Source organism: Rhipicephalus sanguineus, chromosome 7, assembly GCF_013339695.2.
Source record: "Rhipicephalus sanguineus isolate Rsan-2018 chromosome 7, BIME_Rsan_1.4, whole genome shotgun sequence".
Classification (NCBI taxonomy): domain Eukaryota; kingdom Metazoa; phylum Arthropoda; class Arachnida; order Ixodida; family Ixodidae; genus Rhipicephalus; species Rhipicephalus sanguineus.
This window is the reverse complement of record NC_051182.1, coordinates 58,900,989-58,925,202: the sequence shown is the minus strand read 5'-3', so window position 1 is coordinate 58,925,202 and position 24,214 is coordinate 58,900,989. Positions and strand designations below refer to the sequence as shown.

Genomic DNA, 24,214 nt, shown 5'->3' with positions numbered 1-24,214 from the left:
AACGCCGACAAAGCGCCCACGGCCGCTACATAAAAAAAAAGGTAGCGGCCGTGTAACGCCGCTCGCGAGCTCGGGCTGGCTCGGTCACGTCATGCGCACGTGACCATGAATGCGCATGACGTGTTCAGGCGTATGTATTAAGTGAAGAGGGCAGGGAAGGGATTTGGCTTGCTAAGGCTACACGGGGCGAGTGGCAAGGGTTTGAAACACGCCTCCTCGCATCATGGTTTCGCGCCGCTACAAATTATTGTTTTTCTCAGCTCGTATTGAACCGATTTGAAAAATTATTGCGGCATACTGCTCTTCATTCAGCACACAATAACTTCCAGCGTCTAACTAAAATTTGCTATGTGGCCTGGTGAGGGGCCCTTTAAGGTGCTTTGCCCCTAAAAAAGAAATTGACGTTTGTCATCACTGTCCACTGCCATCCACGCACTCATTACAGCTCACCATACGCACCTCTGCACCGATGCCGAGTGCTTGGTGCCTGGATATCACTGAAAGTTAGCGTTGAAAAAGCACTGACCAGGCACTCACTGTACACCTTCACAACGGCCCATCATTACAGTAAGCTACAGTATCCTGTTTCTGCAGCACTGGTTAATGGCTGCGTTGCTTTCTGGTGTTATCAGCATGCCATCTTTTCTAGTTCTAACTGCGGATAATGAACTCTGCCAATCATCTACACCAGTCTACGAGATTAGTAACTGACACTTAGAAAAGAGGCTATCGATGTTTAGATTTGAATAAATCTGGTACTATAACTTGTAATAGAATAGCAGCAAGGTTATGAGGCAGAGTTGCCAATTTTATTCACTTCAGTTCTAGGGAGTTTAAAAGCCTTGAGTCAGTTACTACTCAGAGGTTGACCGCACATTACTACTAAGTCCCCTTATTTTCTGTCGCTGATGTAATGGGCTGCTGTCTTGATCAGACATGGCGCACTGCATGCAAATGGGGCTTACAGGAACGGAAAGTATAAGACCGCTGAGCTTTGACAAAAATTTACTGAACTTCATAATCCGCCTTTTTCATTTTCGTATGCTGCCCCCTGCCGTTTTGGTAGGGGGTGGAGCGTTGCGAGGTAATCTGAGACAACCGGAATTACCGCACAAAAGCCTCCGAGATCTAAAGGCATGTGGAGGCCCTACTGCAGCGTTTCGTGACTTCCCCACTGGAGGAAGGGCGCATGCCCCGTGCCACCGTGAGAAAGGCGTATTGTCAAATTGGTTACTATTCGAGTTTTATTCTATCCGGGTGTTTCCAAAACCTCTCACGACTTTGGAGTCAGTCTAATTACAGAGTGGCAGTTTGACAACCATGGCTTTATCACTGAATGTCCGCATAATTTTATGGAGCTTGTAGAGGTACAGCAATGCCCTTATCGAAGAAAACTTTCATTTGCGGTAACGGCATGTGTTAAGATCCAGAATAGCTTGTTTCTGAGTTGGGGATCATGGAGGGCAAGATGTGTGACATCCAGAAACAAGCGGCGAAGTCCTTTTCTTTGCCGATCAAGATCGCTTGCAAGATACCAGCACTGTCAGTGACGTTCGCTTCGTGAACAGTTTCGTGAATACACGGCACAAAAACGAAACCACGCTGCGTAAAGACAATATAGCATATTGCACGCCGAGGGTTCCTGCACGCCACGAATGAGCTGCATGCTCTCTCTTTATCCGCTGCTGTGAAGGCGGGGAGAGCGTTGAGTTGCACCCTGTCCCCTGGACACGCTGCTCCACTTCAGTGGGCTGCTCTCCATTGTGCGGTGCACGATTTGTAAAACAAATTTTGCAAAAAAATTCGTTTTAACTCGGCCAATTGGACCACTGGCCCAAAAAAACTGAGTCTTCCTATGCAGCAGCGGTGAAGCTTCATTTAGTTGAAGTCACGTATTTTTTTATTTATACATACTGCATCCTTTGTTAATGAAGAACCTTTGTGATATAGGGGGTCAAAAATCGTGGTGTTCTATGGGCATGAAGCTGTGACAGGTGAAATACTTCATTATATAGAGAATTTTGTTACAGTGAAGTTCTTTATGTCGAGGTTTAACTGTAGTTGCAGATCATTGCATATTGCAGTTGATCATTCCAGATTGCAATTTTAGTTGCAGATCATCAGTGTGGATCGTTGAAAGCTGCATTTAGATTTCTAAGAGAAACATCTTTTAGGTGGGCTATTGACATCTTTGTCTCTGCTAGTGTTTATGCTCGCATATAGCATTCTACGTTAATTATACCATACTTATTCCACTCGTGTTGTTTTGTTCCAGTCATTGCTTGCACTGTAGAATCTCGATAAACTGAATTGCTTTTTAAATAGAACAACTCCCTGTAATTTGGTTGGTTTTGCATTTGGGTGTCCCCCCCCCCCCAACAGATACGTATTTTCCACTTACGAAACTTTTGTAACGAAAACATAGTCACCCAGACAATTCATGTTTGGTTTAGCAAGATTTTACAGTAATTGTGGCACTATTTGGCCAGAGATTCCCTTGCACCATTGAAACCTAATATTAATCGATCAGCACTGTTTTACTGTTTTTGTTTTTCTCGGTTACGCAGTGTGATCCCGTTTGAGTCTGCTGTCAACATCGTTGACTGCTTCTTCTATGATGGTGCCAAGGTGAGGCATTTTGTCTTAATTGTTGCGACTTCTGTCGTATGGTACAGCTTACCAGCATTGCTTGCAGCAGTACTGTATTTACCAGTGTATGAGATGCGGCTTTTTCCTTAAACTTTTTGCTGGGGTATCTCGTACAATGGTGCGCCATATACTGTATATGCAAAATGTCAAGTGTACTGGCACACTAAATGTGTGCTTTCTTTTCTCAACTGCAATAAATCGTACCCAACAGCATTTCAAGAAAGAAATCTCATCTTGTTATAATGGTGGAGTGACAGTAGCTACAGATGCATGCAACTTGCAACTTGCTGTTTAAACGGCGCAGAGGCAGCGGAGCCCATGGCTGCAGTAAAGGCCATCGTTGTCACGCATACTATTCTGCAGTTACACAGTTGTTTTTTTCTTAAGCATTAAACCCATGAAATTGATGCAACCAATTTTTAAAATCAGCCACAATGTTTTATTGTTACATAGTAGTGTCCACCATCTACCTGTTACAAATGCAAAAGAGCAAGTCGGTTATCGTCAACATCAGTTTCTGCATGAGAAGTCTTTGCAGTTCAACATTAGTCGCAGCTTTTGACTTTCAGTCATTGTATGTGTGTGTTTAGGTGCGATGTGATTCATGCTGAGCATGCAACGCTGTAGAGGCAACAACAATGACGTGCTTTGAGGTGTCTACATCGCATGTAAGTTAGAGGCTTATGAGGCCACCTTTGATGGCTATGAATGAAGCACAATAAATATTGGTTTTCTCTGGCTTAGGATAGTATTAGCGCCATATTTTATACAGTAAACCCTCGTTATAATAAAGTGAATGAGACAGCAAAAACATTTTTATAAAGGTCTAGCTTAAATCACACTGTAACTGCGAAGATGTCCAAACACGATATGTTTCTTGCTACAAAATGACTGGCAGAGTTTTCGTTGTACAATGTGAATCTTGTTGGCAATTAACAGGTTTCGCTTTTCACAGTGGTACATTCCTTATCTCACTCGACCTCTGAGCGTTGTTATCATGTGCAAGCACAGCTCACCCACAATCAGAGCAACAGTAATGTGATGTGAGTGGGCACTGCTACGGGTCGTCTACTCAAGTTTGCCAAGCAGTTGACCACAAGGCAAAGCTTGCCGAACCAGGCAACCTGGCTGCACATTTCTTGTTTTGAAACAGCTGCTGCATTATTATGTCGTGTAAAACTGTAACAACTTGGATACAATTTTTAGCACATAATTAATGGCATGGCTGTTAGGCTGCATTGGTCACATTTGATGCGTCGTAACGTGTTAGCAACTTCATGCAGCATTTTTTTTATGCAGAATGGTAGACAATGTCCTTGACTTCACTCGGAGGGAATTTTAGAAAAGGTTAACCCTTTGAGGGTTTTCGCCCTACGTCTACACCATGCCTGTATGTTTAAAACGTGTGTCGTTTTCCATCATTTCTCTTGCTTGGCATGTGTTGCCACACTTCTGGAATACATGGAATTTTTTGCATACGCCAATGTGTCTCCATTGTTTTTTTTTTCTTTCCAAAGTGGCGCGCCGGCTTTCCCTTCTGCATCCAAGCGCACGTGCGGTTCGGCTGGTTTCGATTTCATCCTTCTGGTGGTTATCACTTCTCGCACCCGCAAAGCTGATGGCTGTCTGGTTTCTAATCTCTCAAAGGGTGACCACTTGTTATTCTCTCGTTTATTGCTTCCTAGGGCACGATTACATATGTTTCTGTGCGGCGCTAAATTACACAAACGATGCCGCCGTGGTTGTGTTTCCTGTTTTGGGGACTCGGAAAAACTAACTCCGTCTCGTTGGCGGTAAGACGAAGGATTATTATGGATTTTTCAATCGTTTTGCTTTCCAGACGGGCACACAACCAGACAGTTTCTTCCGTGCACTCACTCACGCAGTTCGCTTACGCTTACGAATACAGAGTAAAGCAGTGCGGTTTGTTTTTCGAAATTATTCAAGGCAATTCAGTGTATCCGAGGCAAAAAAGTTAATTGGATGGGACAGTCTTCAAAAACGACACTGTACTTATAAATTGAAATTTTTTCATGACATCTACCATTCACGTACTGGAATTGACCGCACGAAATATTTCCATGACCCTGATTATGTGTCTACGAGAGTGGACCACGATTTGAAAATAAAAGAAATATTCTGTAGAAGTACCCATGTATAAAAAGTCCTTTTTCCCCAGTTCAATTACAGCCTGGAATCGGCTACCATCACACATTGCGCGGATAAGTTCAAATGCGGCGTTTGTCCAGGCGCTCCATAATGTTATTGTATAGGTATTACCATGTTGTGATGTACTAGTATAGTTATGATCATGTTTCTCCTTCTACACATGTAACCTGTATTTTTGTATTATGTACTTTATGTATCCCCCCCCACTGTAATGCCTATGAAGGCGCTGTGGGTATTTGATAAATAAATAAATAAATAAATAAATAAATAAGTGTGCGCCGGTTGCTCTGCTGCTAGTGAGTCGAGCAGCGATTCTTCCGATAAGGACTATTCCCCAAATGTATTTTTGTGTGTCTGTGAGCTATGTTTAATATACAATGCATAATTTTTCTTTATAAAAATCGTATAAGTGTTTTTTTTTTTTAGGATTTTGCTTGATGTTACTCACGAATAAACCCTGTGTATGTAACAACAAAAATGATTTTTTTTGTCACTTTACGGTCACGCAAAAGAAGTTGAGATAATTTTTTTCTTAAATAGAATCATCTGAAGAATTTAATTCAGCAATAAAAAAATTACAAATTTTTGGAGTGCATTTCGCAAAAAAATTCGACTCTCAAGGGGTTAAAAATGGCCTTTTTGAGAAAACTATTTTCAAAACTACATGTTTTTGGTAAACTATATACATTTTAAAACAGTTTTGAAGTATAACAGTGAGTGAGAAAAGCACAAAATTATTTTGAAGGAAAGCCCGGATATCAAAGTGAATTATGTACAGAGTTTTATTGTCTTCTGTTTAACTTGTCTGCAGCAATAAATTCCTGAAATACAGGCATTGTTTTGTACTAAAGTAGGGGAATTGTCCGAGGGGCTCGTTTTTACTGTATTATACACAACTAATGAAGCCGACAGACAGTTAAGCCAAGGAAAGCATTGGGGACATTATTTGTAGTTTCTTAAAGGGACCGACAACTGATTTTTCTCGACCCAGTTTTTTACGGCGCGACAGGAAGCTCACCCTTCGTAGCGTTTGTAGCTGCAGTGGTTTATCCGGAAAGCACGTAGTTATTTTATAAGCAGTATTTTTTCGATCTGAAAGGCTCCAAACACGCAGGGAGGCTTGCTCCAGCAATGCTGAGAATTGATAGTGGTGCCGCTAGCCCTTGTGAAAGCTGTCGTGGTTCTGCTTTCGCAGGAGTTACTGTAACTATGCTTAATCACCTTTATTTGGAGCTTTCGAACCATTTTTGAAAATAGCAAGCTGTCACAATGAGATGTGTGGCTTTATACACCTTCCCGGTATTTGTACAGCGTTGTGTGCGCCTGCGCCCAAGGTTGCCAGCGCCTGTGTCATGGATGGCTTGTCCCGGCGTCGTTACTCTCTCGATACACGAGCCAAGCCAAGTAATCGAAAACGTAACTGTGCATATGCACGGCCGCACTGAGTAGCAGCGCGCGTCATTTCTGAGACGAGGTGTAGGTAGCAAAACTATCTCGCTCCAAAATCTTAGCGACCTGGAAACTGCGTGCACGGTTGCATGAGCACGCTGAAAAGTTGCTCAAGACGCGCTGACAAGCATGGGATCATTACGTCACGCGAAGGCAGTGCCACTTTAATGCATACTACTAATGCAGGCCTATATGTACATTATTATGCAGTAATACCTTTTAATATAAAGAAACGAACAATATTTCAATACTAATAAAAAGATTGTCGACCGCGTACAGCAGTCAACGGTCACGTGGCCGTCTTCATCGGATCATTCATGTTTTTGCCGCCAGAGGCGCCAGAGGTCATTTTTCGCGACTTTCAATTAAGAAATAAAAATATAAATCCATCTCTCACGAAAAAAACAGGGTTGGTTTGAGTCAGTGCAACGGACAATCTTTACATCAGTGGAGTCAACTCATTTCATATTCTGGGCAGTTGTCGGTCCCTTTAACTGTATTGTAATGATTCTCACTTAAATTGAAAGAAATAGAAGTGGACGAAAAATCATCCTTTCCGTCGGTGATATCTGAACCCAGAACATTGGAACCCACAACCTTGCAAGGACGATGGCTTCCTCAAAAGTCCTTTGACAGCAAAGGGAAATAAAATTTTCATGAGATTGTATTTCACTTGTTGTTTGAAGGGAATAAATACTCTTGAAGGGAACTCTTGAGCCCTAGAAGTCTTATCTATGTACTGCGGCTAGTTGCTGATTCTTAATCCGGATAAGTCGCCTTTAACATTGTGTAACGCTTTATCCCCATTACTTTGTGGCATTCATTGAAAAATATGACATCAGTTGTATTATATACTTATGTACGATGGTTCGAATTGTGTAATGTTATTTTTTGCCGTCTCGTTTGGTTGTTTCAATTTGCGCAGCCAGGACTTTTCGTGTATACAAGCATATTGTTTACTTCTTTTTTTTTTTTTTCCTCACTTTGCATTTGCATTGATCGCTCTTTGTAAAACAAAACAAAATGTATCCCCCCCTCACTAAATGTTCCCCCGTGGAACCCGTGAGGTACTTGTATAAATAAATAAATAAATAAATATTGTGGCCAAGAAGTGCACAGTTTTTTCGCTAGGCACACTGAAAGTTCAGGAATGGTGAAATCGGTGGAAAGGCGGTTTTTGCAGCCAAAACTTGTATATTTTTGGGGCGCCAACAGAAATTTTTTTCACAAAACTAACTTCAAAGTCCTTAGAGCAAAGAAACAAACACCGCGAATGGAACAAGGACAGCAAAGAAATGAAGACCACGGGACAAGCGCTGACTGCCAACTGAATGTTTATTACAAGAGAACCAGCCTTTTATACATTCTCAGAATAAACATGCGCAAATGAAACATTTGTTAATCACAATCACAATCTTTCTTTCGAAATGTTTATTTCTCTCTCCGCTAGTACAAGAGAGAGCAAACTGACACAATTGTCACCATGTTACTGATCCGAAACACCTCTCAAATTTCTCTTACCATCTTAGATTTTCCTTTTCCTATAAATTTCGTTCTTTAAAACATGGTAACACTTGCGCACTTCTTAACAATGGTCAACTAAATGGCGGACATATCCATTCTTTACGTTATTGCAGTGTTGACAAGCACAATCATTGAAACATTGTCCAGTTTGACCTATATAAACTTTCCCACGGCTCATGGGAATCTGATACACCACATTACTCGTGCATTCAGTGAAACGGGTCTTGTGATTAGTTGTGCATGCAGAAATCATTGTTCTGGGACGAAAGCCTCTGCCTAGAGTAAGTGTCATTAAAATCAGGAATGGTGCCCAGGACTTCCTGTTCATTCTTATCTGGGCACACCCACACTGTGAATGATTTGGAGATTGACCTAATGTGATTAAGTCGTACCATGGAATACTTATGCTCGGTTTGTTACAACTCTTGCTGTCACTGGGGATGTGCAGTAGATAGCGCAGCATTGGTCGAGGTGTTTTTTTAGGGGCGAAGCACCTTAGGGTCTCAGCTTGTCGGTGGTGTATCATCTGCTGTCGCCGCATGCATCGTTGTGACCATTTGCTTGCCTGCATCGTCGTGTCCTGTCCATTTATTTGAGCGCAAGAGAGGGCGCCACCGCCTCAGCGCTCGCCGTATGGCGAGAGAGAGCGAACGGCGCGTGTTGACTATGGAAACGCTCTTTCTGCGATGAACGCTGAACTACCAGTTCGCAAGTAACGAGAGCGCGCCCTCGCCTGCGAGAGACAATGCCGACGCAAGCAGCCTCTGCTAGCGAGTTTCTTGATTGAAAAAACCGACTGCTTGCGCTGCACAACCGTTCACCAGCCACGCCGAATATATAGGCACTGAATCTTGACCTGCAATGTAGTGCCAGTGGGAGATTTCTCCTGTGCGTAGTTAAACAATAAAGATTCGCAGCGTGCACGTTAATGAAAAGTGGACTGCGGGTCTCTGTGTCTAATCTTTCTTCTGTCTCTCATTGTCCATTAGCACTGATTTTGCTGTGGGAAACACCGGCACACACTGCATGCTTCGCCCCTCCGCATGTTTCATGTTAGTGGAGTTGAAACACCCTTCCCTACCTGCTTCGCCCCTCCCCAAATTTTTTTTGTACTTGCCCCTAACACCATCAATCAAGTGAGCAATCGTGCTGCTCCCTAGGTGGTGTTCCAAGTGGCACTCGCCGTGCTCGAGGCCAACCAGGAGCGTCTGCTGAGCTGCAAGGATGATGGCGAGGCCATGATGGTGCTCTGCAACTACCTTGAGAACGTGCACAACCCACAGGCAGGCATCTGTTCCCGGTCAGCGTTCCAGCCCACCACAGGGTCCAAGGTATAACATTGTAGGGTTTGAAGTTACCTCCTTAAGGCTTAAAATTATGATGAACTGTTGATTAATGCAGGAAATCTTCAATAACTGATTACTGAGGACTGTACACTTGCCGTATTTGCTCTTCGTAACCCGTCCCTGCACATAGGCCGCATCCCCAGCTACAACCTGCGGAAAAATCTTTTCCCTCATATCGCCATGAACATACCGAAGTTCATGTATACCTTGTATGTCGACTTATATCTCCAGATTTTCGGGATTTTCTGTGCAGGTTATACACGAGAAAATACGTTAATTGAAGTGCAGTAATCGAGAAAGTTGTTGGGGTAGCATAGACCGCATTCAATGTGATTCGGCAGAGACGGGAATATCTGCACTATAAGTGTTCATGCAGCACACTCGAACTTCGATCGTTGTAGTTCGAGAGAGAGCCAGAATTACTTCGTTGTATATTCATTATTGCCCCTTAATGCAATACACACCTAAAGAGACGCACAATTTCAAATGTGCGAACAAGAAGATGGCGCTGCAGCTATTGCTAATTTTATGCAGCCATATGTGTGACTAGACTGTATTAAAGCAATAATTAAATACTACAGTAAAACCTCGTTTATCCGGATCTTGTTAACTCGGAAATTCGGTTAACTCGGACTCGCGGCGCAGTCCCGGCAAAACTGTGTGTACTTCAATGGTGTTGAATGCTCGTTAATCCAGAGGGATTTAGCCGTGCACCAGTTAACTCGGACAACTCCAGAGTCGGGACTCCACGCTTTCAGTCACGCAATCTCGGTGGCTTGGAGGCTCAAGCACTCACTGCTTGCCGCAACCGACGGCGGAACCAGAGTTTTGAAGAAACCGAAACCGAATGAACGACTCCAGCAGGATATGATCATGATGATAGTGAATGAGAGGGGGGAAGTGGCTAGGTGGCGCTAGTCACCACCCGGTGGAAGTGCTTGGGCCGCCAGCGCATCCAGTGTCTACGCCTATGCCTACGCTGCTGGTTTCTTTGTGTTGTGACTTCGTGTGTAGTGTGCGAGCTCGTGCATATTGCATTCTTCGGCTGTGCTTGTGCGCGTTGCCGCCGCCGCCGTGCGTCACAGTGATGGCGACCGTCACCGAAGTGAAGTGGCAACAGCAGCCAGCAAATGATCTAGAAAGAAAGGGGATGATATTGAATGACGTGAACGCAGGTGTTTCTCGACAGGAGATAGGTCTCTCCTTCCTAGTGGCGTCCAGATCGTAGACTATGTCACTGTTTCTGGTCCGCTGACTGACGATGACATATTATCGGAAGTGCTTGAAAAGGGTCAGAATCACTGTTCCGATGATGACACTCAAGATGAGCCGACGCGACATCGCACCATGCAGGAGGCTGCCGAAGCCTTCGTTGTCCTCAAGGAGTTGTGTGTCAGTTCTCGCGACAGCAAGCGTGCGCACCACCACTTGATGGGGTTGAAGAAGATCGTTCTAGCACAAATTTCGACAATGAGGCAGACAAAAATAACGCAGTTTTTCATGAAATAAAGGTTTGTCTGTGCCGAGCACATTTTCCTTTTGTTTTCATGGTCCATTCAATAATCCAGAATTCGGTTAACTTGGACATTTTCGCCGGTCCCGTGAGATCCGGGTTAACGAGGTTTTACTGTATTTGGTGTCGGCATCAGGCAACTTGGCAAGCACACGACATGACAGTTGTGATGATGGCTGCCTTCTTTTCCAACGCAGTGGTCTTTCGCTTCTCATCTGCTTTTGGCTAATCCATATTGCCGCGGAACCGGTGAAACGGCGACACGCTGAAAGAGAGACCGGAGATAAATGTCCGTCATGATCGAGCAGCAGAAAGCTCACAACCCAGCATGCAGAATTCACTGCGAATCCAGCCTGCTCCACTGTATGAATGATGCACATGTGTAGGCCAATGAACCTTGCCATGCCTACACGTCTTCATTAGTTTGCAGACCCCAAGGTCACTCTGGGGTTGATGTACTCTCAGAGGCTACGCCTAGCTGCATCTAGGTTTAGTAGCACAGGGGTGCCGCTGTTATGAGGCATGTGGATGCGCTGTTCATTTCTTATTGACCACACAAAGCAGCTCTCCATCACACCTATGAATCTGCTGCTGGGCGTCGCACTGCGCAGTCAGGTGTGACCTCCGAGATGCTATGGCATAATCTCAAAAGCTGCACCTCGACATGCCTAGCTACTGCAATCTATGAAGCCATGCCCTGACCATGCCTAGCTATGTCAGCACGCCGCAACAAGAGAGAGCGAGAAGTGCAGTGGTAGTGACATGGTGGCTATCAGTGAGCACTTCATTGACTCCGCACCAAACTTTAGAGCCTTGTGGTCATTACCAATGAGGCAGCTAGCGTGCTTAGCACCTTAGCCGGTGGGGTTTCCAACGATATTCCATCACAGGAAGTTTTCTGTTGATGTGTTCTCATTGTAGATGGCACGGAAATTGAGTGCCGCGGTGGCCACATTTGAATGAAGGCGAAATGCTGGAGGCCCATGTACTTAGATTTAGGTGTACGTTAACCCCTCTGAGTGTCGAATTTTTTTGAAAAAAACTTTTCCAGGTGGGCAAATTACCGTATATTGCCGATTATAAGTCGACGTTTTTTTCTTAAAATGACCTTCCAAAGCTCGGGGGTCGACCTATAATCAGGGTCAACCTATACACGGAATCGTAAAGTCGACTTATCTGTGAGGTCTGATGAAAGGTCGTCGTCCTCGGATTTCCTGCTATTTGACGCATCGATAACGTCAGCCACAGAGGCAGCGGAGTCGCGGCAACAGCTATCTCCCAACGCGCGCGCGCCGCTTCCGGAGCCAGACATTTTTGCGATCTGCCACGACAATCGCGAAACTATAGTGAAACCACGCAAGGCGAAACTACGGAGCGCGTTTAAAAACCACCGCCGCGCGGCATTAATGCAAACTGCTTGGGAAACACGGTCTCGAAAGCAGCGTTTCAAACCTTTGATAGAGGGCGAACGATGCTCTATGAATAAAGAGGAATTTATCTTGCGATGCACCCTGCAGTTTTGTTTTTATACAGTAGAAACGATTCGTTGACAAACCATCGGCGTTCCACAGAAAAGCTGGCAACACTTCGTGGGGAACTAAACCACATGACCAGTCACATGTGCCCACAAGCGTCTTCGCGTCTTTTTGCACTCACGCCTGTTCGCCATTTCTGCATTTTGCTTCGCTTGTGAGCAGTGGTGTGTGCGATTTGCGACGCTGCCAGACGGCTGCCAAGATGCCACCGCTACGCCGGCAACAGTACAGCGCCGCTTTCAAGAGGCAAGCGATCCTCTACGCAGAGTTGCAAAGCAACGTTGAAGCAGGGCACAAGTTTGATGTGTCGGAAAAGTGCGTGAAGGAATGGAGAAAACAAAGGACCAAGATCTTCACGTGCGCTGCTACACGCCGTTCCTTTCGCGGACCGAAGTCTGGACGATACCCTGCCGTTGAGGAGGCGGTTCGAGGTTGGGTTTATGACCAGAGAAGCAAGAGCTTGAGTGTTTGCTACGATGATATTGAAGCAAAAGCATGTACTGTCGCGAAGGATATGTGCATCCCGCAAACCGAGTTCAACGATGCTTGTATGGACTGCCAACCAACAGGGTCCGCGCGGCGTTTTCCACGTGCAGCATCTCAATACCACCGGCACCCATTCCGACGGCGAGCAGCTGCAGTGGCTCACACGATGGCAATGACCGTGACTGCATCCTTCTCTCAAGTGACGACGAGTCGTCAGCAATGTTTCACGGGCAAATAAATGTTTCTTTCCATCACTCTCTCTTCTGAAAAACTTACTGATGAGCTATGGCCGCTGCACGAGGCTGTGTTCGGAGTCAACTTTTTTTTCCCCTAGAAGGGGTTGCAAGTTGGGGGGCCGACTTATAATCGGCAATATAGGGTACTTTATTGTGAATTTTGAATGTACGAAATGAATAAAGTCAGGAAAAAATTTTAAAAATAAATTAAGAACAGTATTTTGGTGTCAGCATCACTCAGAACTGCAAAATGTTCAATAGTATTTCAGAGTGTGGTATTACTTGAAACACGGGTCTACGCACAGCACCTTATTGCAGTCTGCACACATAAAACGTGTGTCCGTTCTCCTCTTGGAGCGATGAGTTGTGTTGGCACACACACGGCATCTTCTCTGCATGCGTCTGCCTTGAGCAAAGTAAACTCGGTAAACAAGGAGAGCGAGAATACCTAGTGAGCGTCGGTAATAAACATGCTAAGAGCAGCGCCAATGAAGATGGAAATCAACGTCTACCACCTCTGCATGGGAGGGTCGATAAAGATGAAAATTAAGTTTCGCGCGCCTTCGTTGCGATCACACGGCTAAACCAAAACCACGAAAGGGCGTTGCCCCTCGGCGTTGCCGCAGACCGTGCGAGGCGCTGAAGCTAGAAATCTGTTCTGTTTATCTCTGCAAGAAGGTAGCACAATCATTTCAAAAGCTTCTTGTAAGTCCTCGAAGGTGTCAGCACCTCCCAGTGAACATGCATCGTTATTAAGATGTGAAATTTCAAATGGAAGCTCGAAAACATACCCGTATGGCAATGACATTGCGGGACAGAAAACCGCCACCATGCATGTGTGGCAAAAACACACCAAGTGAAGAAAACCAGATGATCGAAATTTCCGGAGCCTTCTACTAGTACGGCGTCCCTCATAATCATATCGTGGTTTTTGGGGCTTAAAACCCCAACAATTATTATTAAGAAATCGGGTGTAATGAATCACACTCACGGTCTGAACCAAGAGCATTCTACTTGAAGTTTGCGTTTACAGACTCAACAGTAGTGGCAACTACCCTGCAAAAGCCTACCACACCTGTAAGTGTGTGTACTGGTACACTGCCTAAACTGATGGCAAAACGAATGCCGCTGTATGAGCAATAGCTCCAGTTGATAGCACATCGTGATTGACGAATAATTTCAGCAAAGCTCAGTACACAAGCAAAATCTGGAAACAAGCATTGCACCTCTTTGTTGGGGTCATAAAAAAGTGTTTACTTTGCAGACACAAACTGAAGAGCCAAAGAATGGCAGTGCACGCTTGATGTACGCAGGTGCTGTGTGCATCACCAACAAGCAGCCAGGAGCAAAGACCTTTACGTCACTTAAGTGTTAAAGAGCCACAGATTTCTTGCTTTTTTTTTTTAATTTTCTGCCACGCCAGGCGTCCTCTCACACTAGGAGCAGCTCTCCATAAAACTTTTTTTCAAAATTTGAAATGGCAGTTTACTGATACTGTGCAAATTATTTTTATCTTTGATGTCTGCTTAATGCTTTGTTCTTTCTGTTTGTGCTTCCCGCAGGAAACCGTGGACATTTCAACTCTAGTCTACGACTCGTACAGCAAGTACGGCTTCCTCACATCGAGCATGATAGAGAAGCTTCGTCTCAAGCACAGGCTTAGTGTTGTCCAGGTGAGTCCCTTGCTGTCACTTCAAACTGGCACGTGTTGACACTCACATGTTACTGCGCCTCAGTTCATGTCATCGTCCAAAGCCACGCTTTTGCATCTTTAATCACGCAGTTCCAGACAGTTCTGTCTACGGTGTGTTTAATTATGGTTTTGTCTGCCTCGTACAGCAAGTGGAAGGTAACAATTGGTGGCAAAAGTCCGTGGATCGTGTGAATTGGGGTAACGCTGAATATTTTTGCAGCCCAGTATTTTGCCTTCCATCTCGAACTCCAACGGAACCAGCTCCAACGGACTAGATAACTACATCATGCAACTACACCAATGCACCTGCTGTCAACTCTGCCCTCCTCCGCAAAAGAAGCAACGTGTCTCGTTTCTGACAGTGCTAAACAGACGAGGTTGAAGTTCAAAGAAGGTAACGACACAAGCGCTGACTCACAACTGCCTTGTACAGCAAGTGCAGCTTGTACAGTAGCTTTTGCAAGCAATTTTCGGACTTGTTTTATGTAAAAAAAGGTGTGTGTTAGATTCGATTCCTTTTTAAAGTGAGAATAGAGATTTGCTTACTCCTCCTCCAATTGATTAAATGCTTGACCGGCATTTTTAAATAGCTTAATATTAGGGATGGGCGAATAGTGATTTGGTCGAATAATTTCGAATCGAATAGTTCGAATAGTAATTACCACACATTATTAAGAAAAATGAGCATTTTTGTCATGACCCTTGCACAATATTTTTAAGAATTCGAACTAGGTATGAGTGTCACATTTTTGGTTTGAAATGAAGTGGAAGAAACCTTGAATAGTATCAAGATTTGAATAGCAGTCGGGTGCAAGTTATAAGTGGTACAATACGTTACAGTTTAAAAATTACTTTACTTAGTGCATATAAGCCCATATAACACGCTTTTAAACTTAAAAAAAATTATGTACATTTAACCTTGAAGTGTGGCTTCGCGGCAGTGCAGGTTCCCCCCTGGAAGGGTGGTTTAACGGCACAGCAACCTGATGCTGCAGTGAAACCACCTTTACAAGGTCAAACATGTATTCGTTCATTCCGAATACTTCGAAATTTCGAATAATATAAATTCGTATCAAAGCGAATTCGAATATTTTAATATTCGTTCGAATATTCGAAACGCCCGAATATTCGCCCATCCCTACTTAATATACATTCCTTGGCGCAGTGATAGGTGAAGGCGCGGGTTTATTCAAATTGTCAGCACCCGCTTTTTGCCAAGACTGACTGTCACTGCCTATATTCTTAGTTTTTTTATTGCATAACATCTGGATTATACAATGGTTTTGCGTGGTTCCTCAAAGTAATAAGTCGATCCCGGATATATCAAACTCGAAGGGGATCGCGAAATAGTTCGATATATCGATAATTCGAAATATAAAGTATGCGTATTCAAGGCTTATTTTAATGCATTGCAGGTCTCGAAACAGTTTCCGGAATTCGTAACAAGTGTTAACATGATGATTCGCTCACAAATACAGTCAAACCTCGTTAATGCGTATACCCGCTTTAAACATACTAACGGTTAAAACGTAGTTGCAACGAATCCCCAACCGAGTCCCATAGAGCCCAATGCATTCGTTGACCGCTTAGGCCGTAGTGGTTCGCCCTATGCCTGCCGGTTAGTGCGTACCCTGATAACTTTTTGTGTCATAAAATTTTACTGCGCCGCTCAACTTCCCGACGCTACAATGTGCCGCCAAAGGTCTTCCGTCTTTTTGAGAAGTGCGCAGATTGGTCGATCACCAATTCCGACTTCTGAGCGATTGCAGCGACACCTTTGCGGGTAAGCATCGAGAAAGAACGAAGGCGAGGTGGCGGCCACCGATGAACGCGCCGGCATGACTTATCGCCGACAACCTTATCACAACTATCTTCAGCTATCTGCTCGGGCACGCGTGAGGCGCAGCGCTACTTTTTAAGCCTACTGCACGCTTTTATTAGGCGACAACCTGAACGTGCTGGGCCGCTGATCACTGCAGCCTCGTTGTGCGGGGCTGTCTTCAAGGCTGAAGTTGAATTGATGGCGCCAATGTTCGGACAGGGACGAAGAACTTCAGCCATGCATCAACTAGCCCGACAGCAAACGCTACTAAGCTGTCACCAGGCGCGCACCGCTTTGTAGAAACGAAAGCCGATCGCTGTTGCGTAGTTAGCGTTGCTGGTCGCGGGCGCCGAGAAACCTCGCTGCATTGACGCTATCATACTAAACGCACGTGTACGGTACAGCAAGAGTAGCGTGGTTGTGACCATACTGCATGCTTTTATTAGGCGACCACTCAACGCGCCTCCATCGGCTGCCAGGACCGCTAGAGCGTCGCGGAGTGCGCATCGCTTGCATGAAGCTCGTCATCGCTGTGTTAACTGAACAAGCTACTCGCCGCATCTGTGCACGATCTGGAGCGAAGTGGGTACGAACAACATTTCCACGACAAATGTGCGCGTGCGGAACAGCAAGCGGCCCGGTAGTGACGGCGTGAGCCGAGTATAGGCGACGCGCTGCATGCAACTAGCCGGGAGACGATCGGCTCCACGCGGCCGTGCCGCATTTCACTGGAACTGTCAGTTTTCGTTCAGTGGCAGATCGCGGTTAGACGCACACATATATATCGTGGAAAGCACACACTGTCCTTTCTGTCGCTATGTCGGTCACTGCGTTGACCGCGTATCCCGGACCCTGCAATAGTTTCGAAATGCTCTTCGGAGTCGCCACTGTGCGCTATCGTGCGGTCGTGCCAGGATCTTTTCTCCACTTTGGCATAAAGAAAGAAAAGGCTTTGCGGTGAGTACTTTAGGCAATATTTGCTGTGGCACTCGATTTCTTTGCTGGCTGCGATGGTGTACGCTAGGAGATGCAAATTTGTACATGGTGTTTAATGCGTACTACCGTTTAGTGCGTAGTTATGCCGCATTCCCGGCAGGTACGTATTAACGAGGTTTCACTGTAGTATGCGAAATAACAAGGTGGCAACTTCTTCTTTTGAAAGTTACCGCACTTTATTTCGCACGAAAATAGTCTGTAAACTTGTCTTGCTTCTTGCGCACTGTCAAGTTCATCTAGTCATCCTAAATATCGTTGAAGCTTTCCAAATAAGCAAATTCAGCACCTTCGGCCACAACAGCGGTGACTGACGCTGAACGCCCAAGCTCTGGAGCACGGGAAGAGGTTGTTTAGCGGCAGCGTTGACTTAGCGGCGGTAAGGTGGCTAGAGGGGGAGGTCTCAGCATCGGCCGAGCTGCGCCGTCCAAGCCGGTGCGACACTTTTTCATGACACCGACAGGTGGCGCGCTCGTCGTCTCCAAGATGCCTAGGGCGAGGTCTGTCAAAGTGGTCTCGTGGATTCTCTCCGGCAAAGCGCATGTTATGTGACTTGTTGCTTCGCCTGCTCGGCTTTTGTTTGTGCGTGTTGGTGCCTGGTGGCAAAAGGCGTCGTAGCTACCGGCGCTTCGCAGGAAACCTAAGTTTCCTAGTCAGCGAACGCGTCTATGGCACGCTGTCTACTAAAGCGAGAAATGCATGTCGCGTTTTCCACGACCGAGAAACGTACGTATGTTGCGGTTTTTGCAAGCGAGAAAAGCATGCCACGTTTTTAGGGACTGATAAACATAAGCCGCATTTTTCGCGAGCGAGAAACGCATGTCGCGTTTTTTCATGAGCGAAAAAGACAATGTGCGGTGAACGCCGGTGTTGCTGCCGATCTCGTCAGCATACAAAACATATTCTGTCGTGAAGTTGAGTCGTCCCGTCGATAGATTATCCGTTGCCGTCACCGGACCAGCGGACGCGTGCCTTGGTTACTTTATGTGATCGACCGAACCTCGCAAGAAAGCCGAAAAGCATCCGCTACATCGCGCCGATGGCTCACCTGCGAGTTTGTTGTTTTCATGTGCTGACGCTACGTGATGGCTAAGCAACAGAGACAGCAGAGACATTGTTTTGCCCCTAGATCCACTACGGGATATGTCTCAGACAGAAAAAAAGATAGAAAGGTCTCTCTCATCGCATTTATCCCGCCGATGATGAACGTCACCAGGGTTGGGAACGTTCCAACAACGAGCTGATAAGCCGCTGGACAAGAACTGCGTCGTCTGTGAACTTCACTTCGACGAGAGGCTTATATTTCGCAGCCACAGACATGTGATCAACGGTGAAACAGTGGAAATCCTCCGTAGTCGCTTTTCCCTAACACCAGATGCGGTTCCCGCTTTGTTCCCCAACGTCGCTGCGTACCTTTCGAAGAAGCTGGCAGCGAAACAGGGGGCAATAGCCCCCGATAAGCCGAGGTGCAGTGTTTTCCAATTGTTACTTTCCACACAAAGCTGTACAAAGCAATTACGAAAGCTTTGTTGGGCTAGCTTCATTGATATGTTTGCCTAATTTCGAAAATTATTTTGTTATATGGTTAGTGTGCGCCGTAAGAAGTCGTGGACGAAAAAAGCGCCTCACGTTCGTAGCAAACACCTCCGCGAACCTAAGCCAGCGTGCGGATGGAATCTCAGAGCCGACAGACGCGCCCGAGGAAGTGCCGATGCGGCGGTGCTGCTGTCGGCTCCGAGATGCCGCCTGCACCGTCGCATCGTCATGAAAAAATGCTGCGTCTCCGGCGCGCCGTTGCTGACACCTCCCCCTCTAGCCACCATAGCGGCGGGGTTGACATCTTCATGACCGCACGGGTCCACTTCCGCGGCACCGGCAACGTCAGCCTTGATCGCGGCATCGATGCAGTCAGAAATAGTGACGTCGTCATCTGCACCGATGAAGTCGCTTGCTGTACTCCCGTCCGAGAGCGTGCCCGGAAATGCTAAGTCGCAAAATTGACTGAGGCACCGTACGCCGTTGTCAGCAATCATGACGCACCCAAAGTCATCACCTGGCACCAAAGCCCACAAGGAAGCAGTTCATGACTGTGCTTTGCTTGAAGTCGTTACAAGCACCAGTCATCATTTTATTGCTACGAGCAGGTCAATGTTTAGTTCGTCTCCCGAATGAGGATTTGTCAGGAACGAAGCAAGAAGTACATGAGTCTTCAAGCCACAAGAGACAACGCTGCCCACAAACAACGAAGGAAAAGGTGGGAAAAGTCCCCACCACTGTCGACATCTTGGCGATGGCACTTGTGGCTTTGTAGCAAGCAGCCGCTGCTTTGGTGCAAAAAGCAAGAAAAAGCGTAGCCTCTGAGATGTGTGTTTTATAACCGAAAACGCCAAAATTACGTCACGACGTTGCGGATCTTGAAGGCCATGCTTTTCAGGCCCGCATGCCATCGTGCGCGAACAAACAGGAAAGGGAATGCGAATGTTGCGACGAGGCTGCCGAGTACCTCTGCATTCATCTCATTTTGGTGCCATCGGCAATCGGCCCCTTTGATAAACACTATGCCCGCGCGTTACAACCAAAAGATCGCGCATCAAACAAGCTGGTAGAACAAAGTAATGCAACGACACTGCCTTTTCGTCACCTGCGCGAAGAGTAATCGGAACTTGTCAGAACGCGGCTGAAAATGACCAACATTTGCTAGGAAAAATGCACTCCCTGGAGTGTGGCGCGGCGCAGCGTTCGATATATCGGATGTTTCGCTGTGCGGGAGTTCGATATACGTGTGCACCGGCCCTATACTTTTGCATGAGAAATTCAAGGGGATTTCTCAATTGTTCGATATAGCCAATAATTCGATTTATCCTAGTTTGATATATCCGGGATCGACTGTATATAATCAGGGTTTCACTGCGCAACTTTCACAAGAAGTGACTGCATTGTTCTTCAACATTATCCGCAGGGTCTGCAAGACGCCAATGTGAAGAACGTGCTGAGGAGCCTGAGCCTGGACCCCCGCATCTCGGCACTGCTGACACAGGAGGAGCTCAGTGATCTGGTGGCTCTCATCAGGGTACGTTCGCAACTGTGGCACGTTGACATGCTTTTCTTTTCACGATTCTGTGATAGTGTGAAGGGCAACTGCCGAATCAGAGGCTGCATTCTGAGAGTTGGTGCACCTTCACCAGTTGTGCCAACACAAAAAGTTCAAGGCTGAATTGTGGCCAAACCAAAAAATATGACAGCCGAAATCACCCCACACTTCACCAGAATGGCATGGGCATTAGTGGGTCACATTAGGAAGCCTGGCCTCTCGAGATTGATGGCACCACACAATGCAAGGCACCTTGTGGAGAACATTCGTCTGGTTATTTCAGAGCACTGCGCTTCACCTCAGAGGTGCTCTAAGCTTCCATCTGAGAGCACAGGCGAGATTTGGAAAAGTTGCGGTCATGTGGCTTCTGCAGCTTTCATTGGTGTGGCATCTGCTCCATAGCATCACCATAATGGCAGTGCCTCAAAGCATACAGGCCACGTTCAGTTATAACACACGTGCTAATGTGTTTCCTCTTCGGGCTTCGATTGCTTCAGCAAGTGGTAACATGTCCAACATGGACGTGCTTTCTCCGGCTCTGATTGCTCCACACCATTGCAGTATAAGTCATAGCACAGTCAGGTAGTCACGACGACTTTCATAACCCCGCAGGAGCAGCAGCTGAGCCAGCACAGCTGGGGTACGGGACCGCCGGGCGTGGCTCCGCCCAACGTCGACACTGGTGCCCCCTACGGCGAGCAGCTGTTCCACCTGGACATGGACCAGTTCCTCAGCTTTCTCAGTGCCATGGGTGAGTCCAAAAGTGGGCCAGTGTAGTTGGCTTGCATAGTTATCGGCATCATTACGAATGGTATTCTTCAGGAAACAAGACAACTGCATGACTGTTAGGCATTCCAGGGGTGTTGGGCAGCCTTGCGCATCACAAAAGCCCAGACTGACGTCCATTCAGCGCCCTTACAACTTTCGGTAATTATTTTTACTAATTAACCAAAATCTGCAGTGGGGCCTGGTGAGGGTCTCTCTAATTGGCAGTAACTCACTGTAACAGGGTTTCTTTTCTGCTCCAGGTAGATTTCACTAATACCACTACTTTTTGCTAATATACAGTTGCTGACCGTTTATTCGGACTCGGCGGGAACCACCGAAAAGTCCGAATAATTGAGAGTCCGAAAAAAAGGATTCGCCAGAAAAAAGCACCTTTATCAGCCCTGCAGACAGAAAAAAAACTTGTCAGTGCGCGTCTGTACACAAGTATGCTTATGCGCGACCAAGTCGGCCTGTATTTCAGCCAGTGTTTGGCCACCCCCGTGTGTCGGCAATAGCACTGCAACGGCCTACGCTAAATCCGCATTTCATGACTGTGGTGTGGGAGGTGTGTCATCATGGCAGTCACTGTCCACATGCGCTGGTTCGAGTAGCTGACGGATATCTCATCGCCCAACTCGGCGAAAACTCCCAAGCAACTTTGGATTGAGGTCAGCCGCCTTCCACCTAGTGAATAATCACCGCTTTTTTCGCCATCGTCAGGGCCTTGTAGTTGCCACGTTTCTTTAGTTCTGACGGCGCACATGGAACGGGCGGGGTCGGAGCAGTTTCATCACATCAGGCCTCGCACGCCAAGCAACAAGGGAGCGAGACGCAAAGCTCGGGACGCAGATCAGGCCTAGCCACAGAAACACCTAACAACGCAAACTCTCACACGCCAAAAGGAAACGACGTTGGGCTAGTTGATGTTGCAGCATTTCTGTTGTCGTACTCTCTTTGTTCCAATTAGGGTCTGCGTCATACTCGTACGCATTGTTGTTCACCTCAAACGCCGCACCCGAGCTGATTCCAATCTTGGCTTGGCTGGGCCTGCTGTTTGGCCATGGTAGCCGTTCAATGGATACTTGACTGGCTAAAGCCAAATCGCAACTGTTACGTGTAGCCATTAAACATAGCCTTCGAGATTGGTAATTTCTGCGTGTATTTTTGACACAGGCACAATCTCAAGTTATAGCCAGTGCAACATTTCAGTGCTGGCAACCTGGCAAAAATATTGTAAACATTGCTGACAGCTTGTCACGGCGTTCAACGTTGCACTTGATCAGCCAACCGGAGTCCGAAAAATCGAACAGCGCACTGTGGGGCATCCGAATTTTCGGTCGCGAGTTTACATTACTTCAATAGGACGAGCGGCTGTGCCGCGAAGGTGTCCGAATAAACGGTCAGCGACTGTACTACGCCAGGTTCACAGTGTGTCCTGTGAGGACATGTCTGAGCACATTCTATGCCACTGCCCATCCTACCAGACTCAACGGCGTGGTCTAGAAGACGAGCTCCATCATCTTGACGCAAGACCACTATCAGAAAAGATCCTGGGACCTTGGCCCACGGTTTCATGCATGCACAAGGCTACAGAAAGCCCTATTGTGCTACTTGAAGACGACTGGACTTCACGAGTGCTTATGAACTACCATTCATGTTGTGTGTGTTCACACTAGCTGTTCATGCTTCTTTTTCTTACTCTTGTTCTCCATCTTGTCTCGTATTCCCCCACCTCACATGTAGGGTAGCCAACCGAGCCAAAGCTTGGTTAACCTTCCTGCCTTTCCTCTTTGTTTCCCTCTCCCTCTCAAGTCATACTTCCTTTTGGCACATGAAACCCAGGACAGTTAATATGTACATAAATGTAGCACTGCAACCGTTGGGTGACTGAAGTGTTGTTAATATTTCTCATATCAGGCCCGTGGAGTCGCGGGGAGCATCCGCGTCGTCTGGGTGTGCGCCTCTTCCGGCTAGCCGATGCCGACTGCGACGGATGGGTGAGCCTGGCCGATTTCTGTCGGATTCTGGCCATGTCCTCGCGCGGTGACATGGACGACCGGCTGCGCCTCCTCTATGGCGCTCACTTGGCTGTCTGTCAGCCAGGCGACGTCGAAGACACGCAGCGGGACTCCGTAGATGACAGCCCCGAGCAAGGTTGGTGTGCTGCAATGGGGAACTAAATTTGAAAGTTTCGAGCTGTCGGTTCACTAAGAAAGGTTAACTAAGAAAATCGTGTGGGTTTTCCTTGTAGCTTTGTGTTACAATATGAGTGGGGGGCAGTCTTGCTCTTCATTTTGTATGTGTGACAGTCGTGTCTGGTAGGGAGGTCAGGCACAATGTTGCTAGCCAGGATAGTTATATCTGGACATTTTCGACAACTTGCTTTGCCCCTTCTCAACCGCAGAAGGTGCCGAGGTTGCCACGGAGGCCGAGGAGTACTTCAGCTCCCTGGAGGAGGGGTCCTCTGTCGACCAAATCCTGTCTTCTTCCTCTGCCGTGGAGGGCAGCCCCACACAGGGTTTGCAGCAGCAGCAGCTACTGCAGCAGCGCATGGAGCTCCTCGATGCGGTGCTCCAGCGTAATCGAGACGACTCTTTCTTTGGCTCGGCCTCACTAAGCAGCAGCTGTGAGTGTGGCAGTACTGCCTCGCCTCTTACTGCTTTATTGTATAGGTGTGCCCCTTACTATCCTAAGGGCCGCACCCATGCAAGGGGCACACCCCAAACTTGGCACCCAAAAACTGCCATAAACACAAAATTGCAGCAGAGAACTTTTAACAATGCTTGGCACAGTTAATGCGTATAGCGTTCAAACAAGATGGTGAGTTGGGATAGTTGGTTAACGTTCATTATGAATATTTAGCTTGATGTGCACCGAAGATGCAGACAAGAAAAGTGGACAAGACACAACTGAGTCTTTAATCTTTTGGTGCGCTTCAAG

The 24,214-nt window shown here is 46.6% G+C and overlaps 1 protein-coding gene across 1 annotated transcript in view; it reads left to right on the top strand.

The window, feature by feature from the left end:
* Positions 1–24,214, top strand: part of LOC119399469 (TBC1 domain family member 9-like) — a 705,668-nt gene that overhangs the window by 665,624 nt on the left and 15,830 nt on the right. The window contains 7 exon segments of the mRNA XM_049417714.1: positions 2,568–2,628; positions 8,952–9,122; positions 14,470–14,580; positions 20,375–20,485; positions 21,119–21,257; positions 23,192–23,428; positions 23,679–23,900. Coding sequence (XP_049273671.1) covers positions 2,568–2,628; positions 8,952–9,122; positions 14,470–14,580; positions 20,375–20,485; positions 21,119–21,257; positions 23,192–23,428; positions 23,679–23,900 — 1,052 coding nt within the window.